Raw genomic sequence first — 6,061 nt, 5'->3', positions numbered from 1 at the left:
GTGGTGCTGAAACAGACCACCTTGTGCTTTAGAGAAGAGATGCAGATATGTGAAGATGGATATATACAAAGTGAAGGGTGAGGTGCCAGTGCTGAATAGCAAGTCCCATGGATGCTGCTTAGACAGAGTTCTCCAGGTTTGTGACCTCGCTGAGTAACAATAAGTGGGTGGGTAGGGTTGAGTTGAGTTGCTACTAGCCTTTAGGTATGAGTGTAAAAACCATAATAGCCCAAGTCCTTGACGCAGTTTTTCTCACAGTCTCTAGAGGGAAGAGTTTCGCTTTTCAGAGGAGAAGAACTACCAGAGACTGCAGGATCCGCAGGGGAGAGCCGCCTCCTCTTGCTCTGCTCATAGATTCCGGAGTCTGAGGAGTCCATAGATTTGATAGAAGGTGGTGTCTCGATCCAGCTAGAGTCAGACAGGTCCTTCGGTTTCGTGTCCTCGCTCAAAGGGGACCTTTCGGCATTTGCAAGGCTTTCAGCATCATCTGCCCCAGTCAGGTAGGGGTTAGTAGTTCCCATTCTACCCCCTGGTGGCCAACAGGAGAGCACTGAGCCGGACTTGGTACAGTACTGAGGTGGGCTCCGCGCTCCCCATCCAGTGGGGTCACTGTAGTAGCCTAGGGGGCGTGCTGTGCAACCAGCAGCTTGAAGTGGCAGTGCCTTGACCCCGGCAGCTGCATAAGATAATAGTGTGGCGGCGTTGCCTGCGAAGTCAGTGGCCGTATCGTAGGCTGAGGCTGTGGTGAAGTCCAGGCGGTTATTAGCAGGAGTTACAAACCAGCGCTGTGGGGAGGGAGCTCCCGGGTCTTCGGTTTGCTGAGGGGACAGAAGCCCGTTAGTGTGAGGAACGCTCCGGTCAGTGCCAGGCCCAGGCATCGTACCCGGAGGATGAAAGCGAGACTTGGCGTAGTTGCTGACGAACTGATCTTGTAGAAAGGAGCTCGCCATAGAGTAACGGGCACCGGGCACAATCTGAGAACGAGGGGAGTCATTGGGTGATGGGGTGAGCCGGTCAAGGTCACAGCCGGTATATATCCTGCAAGGCATAATAAATACAAATAAGGTGCAGGTCAAAAAAATTCAACTGTGTACTCAAGTACATGGGATATCAAAACAACTGGAATATACAGTATGTCTGGTTCTGACTAAAAGAATTGATATATTAGAATATAACACTTATAATTAGTTTGGGTTAGCAAACGGTGTGAGTGTGTTTATTATATAGATATGGGCAAACTTACACGTATTATAGTATTCCTAACCCATCTATCAATAACGTTATAATATGCTTTTTAATACTTCATACTTGCATGATATACCAAGTAATGTATAGGTGTGTGCATCATGTTTATATGTGCATATACACTCACATTCATATATATACAATTATTATAGTATGCATATTACATCACACACTTATATAGGGTAAGCACAAAATGTTACAGACATCTGAGATGAGTAACCGCTAATAAAGAGGAATAAACATTAATACAAATAATATTTTAAGTATGATTTTAATTTAATAGATCTCTCGGAAAAAAATCATTGCTGTTTGGGGGACTTTATAATGAATTGTGGTAGATTAAGTTTTGGCCTAATACTATCTAAGCGCACTAGATGATATATAGGTTGCTGTAATTATACTTCCTACATCTTAAAGGGACACTGCTGAACCCAATTTTTTTCTTTCCTGATTCAGACAGAGCATGCAATTTTAAGCGACTTTCTGATTTACTCCTATAATCAATTTTTCTTCGTTCTTTTGCTATCTTTATTTTAAAAAGAAGGCATCTAAGCTAAAGAGGCAGCCAATATTTGGTTCATCCTCTGGACAGCACTTGTTTATTGGTGGGTGAATTTATCAACCAACCAGCAAGCACAACCCAGGTGGTTGTTCACCCAAAATGGACCAGTATCTAAACTTGTATTCTTGCTTTTCACATAAAGATACCGAGAGAATAAAGAAAATTGATAATAGGAGTAAATTAGAAAGTTGCTTAAAATTGCATGCTCTATCTGAATCACGAAGGGAAACAAATGGGTTCAGTGTCCCTTTAATGAAGGTGACAATGTTAGAAACAAGAAATAGAAGAGTAGCGCATAACATTTAAGATTACAAATATAATGAGCGTAAAGTGGATGTCTTGGACAAAGTTAAAAACGAATGGGAATATTTAAAATACATCACAAAGTAATATGAATTATTTAAAGCAGGTATTTTGCACGAGTAAGACCTAAACTAGCTCAGTAATACTAGAACATGTAAGGTGTAAATTAAAATATAGTCAAGTTTATGCCAAGCAGCGAATTAAACTGCGTAATAAAATAAATGATAACAAAAACTAGCACAACATTGCCCCATGTATATAAACTTAAAGAAACGTAATTTGGGTTCTGAACATCATTCTCTTGAAACCGATAAGGAAAATATAAGACATCTATAGTTTTATTTGATGGAGTTGATCTATACTCATAACGGTCTCTAATTTGGAGAATAATTGTAGATACATTTGCACTTACTACTAAGTAATATGTTCTACAGTGATTCGCAAATTTTATGTTGGGTTCACAAATAAATAAATGAGGTATTAGTTTACTTTCAACAACCATTTGTTGTGTGACACGTATTTTTTAAACTATATTATTACACTTTTATACATTTATGCAAATACCTTATATATATATATAAATCAAAGATATTACCCTTGATTAAGTAATTTAATAGAACAATGGCGATCCATAGTAAACTGACTACCTTTTTTCAAGGCCTCTGGATCATAAAACATTTTAAACAGAAGTATATATTTAATATTGTTTTTATTAATATTGATATTGGCACCCATGGCGAGTAACAGCATATTTGAATATGGTATTCGAATGTAATACCTATTCAACAATAATTTGCATATTTGTGAAACATAGTACAATACAAATATGAACATTAATAAATATGCACATAATAAATGCATAAAAGTTGCAACCCCCTTCCTCTATTGCAATGAATTGTGATCCCAACAAAACTTCTAAATTTATTTTTGGAAACAAATTAAGGACAGGACAGGCATAGGAGTTTGCGTCTTTATAACGGATACAACTCATATGTATTCGCCAGTGATATAAAATATCAAAGAAAAACAACCTCAAATGTATTCAATATTTACAGTTTCTATAACCACAAATCTGGTTCGATTTGGACCTCGTGCTTCCAGGAATACATAAAGTGCTAAAAGGCATATTCAGTAGCATTTATTGTACACAGAGGAGTTATTCATTTTAACACTAATGGGAAGGTTATTATTGTTATTGCTATTATTATTATTATTATTATTAGTCGTAGAAGTAGCAATATCAATGATAATAATACTAATACAATGATTATTCATAATAATACAATTAATAATAATAATAATCTAGCACAAGTCATAGTGTTTCAGTGACTAGTTTATGGAAGAAGAGGCCGAATTAATATTATTTATTTGCAATATTTTAACATTTTCTATAGATATGTAAGAAATATGTTGACTTACACAGGCAATTTTCTTGTAAGCTGGTAAAGTCGAATTCAATAGCCAAGTTCCCCAGAGAATTGACAGTTTAACAGGATTTACTAACCCTTACTTAAATATCTGGTTGTTGTATTAGTGTCATTGGGCTGTTCGATATAATACTTAAAGGTTTTAAAAGTAATTATAGACATTACCCTGCTCCAGGGTAAAATAAAGTAGATTTAGAATTTTACAACATCATGGCCTGCGACAAAGTGAGATTACAACCCATCCAGCCCTAGTATTTAAATTCCTTCTAGATCCTGTATTCAACAGACGCTTTATGGGCATTGCACCCTACTAGGTAGTTCGCTTGTAGACTGGTTTAGCAAAATATACTAAATGTGTAAAATTAATGCAATTACATATTTTGCTCTGGTATTATGTAAAGCATTATATATTCAGGAAGACAAGCATTTTAATTTAAAATATTAAAGTTTAAATTATATGTGTGTCTATAATATATATATATATATATATATATATATATAATATATATATATATATATATATATATATATTAATTTAAAATAATAATTTACTAAATGTTACATAGAAATACCTATGGTTTACCAGCGTGGCTATTTCAACAATAATACAGATACAAATATCATTCTAGTATTAATACACATTTATGTATTTATTACATCTGAATATTAACATTTTATAGAAACGTGTCACTTACGTGTCATAGTTGTCACGAAATCCTTTGGCAAATGGGTTGTGATCAATTTTCAATTGTGTGATCTAGAAAAACAGAATAATAATTTTACTCGAAATTAATTGAAATTAATTTTCATATGCTACAGGTTGATATAGATAAAGCAAATCTACATGTACTGAAAAATAAGAGCTATTAAGAAACACACTACTCTATCTAATAGATAGATGATAGATAGATAGATAGATAGATAGATAGATAGATAGATGGATAGATAGATAGATGTCTTCAATGACATTTCATTATTTTTTTAATATATTTGGATTGATAATTTATTAATTTTTCAACCTAAAAGCCTATGATAAATTATCAATTATTATGAACATAAATAAGTAAATTGGTTGCAATGGTAATTAACTGATCTATGTAGAAGATATTTACATCGGTATTTTGGTAGGCAGTTACAGCAATGAACTGTGTCTCTGGGAACGTGAAAGTCTGAACTCTGCCAGGCTGGCTAGTGTCTTCTGTTCCATCTTCATTTACCTCCACCACATGCAGCCTGGGCTGGTACTTGTGCAAAGACTGCAAGACAACCATCTGCCAAAAACACAGCCATAATGTGAGGGGGGAATAGCTGTATAGATCCTATACATATTAAATCTATAGTTACTACTAATGCATAGTATGATTAGATGAAATACAACAAGCCTCTGTTTAAGCAATAATGTAATTGCTAACTTTATATTTATTAAACTAATATACCTTAATCACCCATACACAGTAATTTATTCCAAACTATGAATTATATTCCATCAAGTGCTTGCAATGCATTATACAGATGGCATTAAGTGAAAAAAAAAACACTCAAGCTATAAATATTTCCCAAGCTGAAGAAGAGCAGACTGCTGATTATATCTAAGGAGAAACCCGTCGTACATTTGGGATATTTCTATAGATAAAACACCTGAGAGTGTGGTTATCACTCACCTGCCCGGTGTTGTTGGACGCTCCTTTGTTATTTGTCAATTTCATTTTTCCAAAGGATATTTCTTGGCGCATCCAGTGGGCTCCTGTATTTGGTGAGTCTGGGTGCATATACACCCTATTGCCTGTTAAACAAATGCAGTAGATGTATAAAGACTTAAATAGCAAATCTCAAGCTTTGTAAAATATTATCAAATTCCTTTTCCTACAGTTGAACAATTTGCATATTATTTCTTCTACCCTAATTTATGCCTTTTCTGTCTTCATCTGCTATCTTTTATTTTGCATAAGAAAAAAAAAAGTCGAGTCCAAGCCTGCTCACAAAAGGCATTAATTAATATTTCTCACCTAAACGAGAGCCATTGAAGGGAAAACGTGTTAATTGGACTTGCCTTGTACATTGGTGTCAGCTTTGCCGCAAGGAACCCATTTGCCCCCTTGAAATCTCCAGTGATTGGGATCAGCCAGTATTACATCCACAAAAATATTATAGTGAGCAGTGGGATCCAGACCAGAGATGTTAAAACTTAGGAAAGGAAACATACGCCTGATAAAAAAATAATAATAATAATAATTGGTAAGTTTGTAAAATGAGAGTTTTATAGATAAAAACACAGGTATAATGGTGAAAAATATCATGCGTTTTAAAATAAAGTAATGTGATTTTTTTAATTTAATTCCCAGAAAATATTAAAAAGACACAGAAAGTATTAATCACCGATGTTATCAATAAGTAGAAGTAATGTATCTACCTTTGGTCAAGGAAAGTATTAATATTCCTGCATTACACATCAACGTACGTTTTGCGCATATAGCTTCAAAATAAATATAATAGAAATCTTGGGAAATAGTAATAAAAAGGCTTA

The 6,061-nt window shown here is 34.6% G+C and overlaps 1 protein-coding gene across 1 annotated transcript in view; it reads right to left on the bottom strand.

The window, feature by feature from the left end:
• Positions 1 to 200: 200 nt before the first annotated feature.
• Positions 201 to 6,061, bottom strand: part of TBR1 (T-box brain transcription factor 1) — a 6,669-nt gene continuing 808 nt past the window's right edge. The window contains exons 2-6 of the mRNA XM_053689981.1: positions 5,588 to 5,742; positions 5,199 to 5,320; positions 4,650 to 4,808; positions 4,233 to 4,294; positions 201 to 1,038 (exon numbers count right to left, since the gene is read on the bottom strand). Of these exons, the coding sequence (XP_053545956.1) occupies positions 201 to 1,038; positions 4,233 to 4,294; positions 4,650 to 4,808; positions 5,199 to 5,320; positions 5,588 to 5,742 (1,336 nt within the window). The remainder of the gene's footprint in view (positions 1,039 to 4,232; positions 4,295 to 4,649; positions 4,809 to 5,198; positions 5,321 to 5,587; positions 5,743 to 6,061) is intronic.

The sequence above is a fragment of the Bombina bombina genome, chromosome 1, assembly GCF_027579735.1.
Source record: "Bombina bombina isolate aBomBom1 chromosome 1, aBomBom1.pri, whole genome shotgun sequence".
In the NCBI taxonomy this organism is placed as follows: Eukaryota; Metazoa; Chordata; class Amphibia; order Anura; family Bombinatoridae; genus Bombina; species Bombina bombina.
This window is presented reverse-complemented; position numbering and strand designations above follow the sequence as displayed.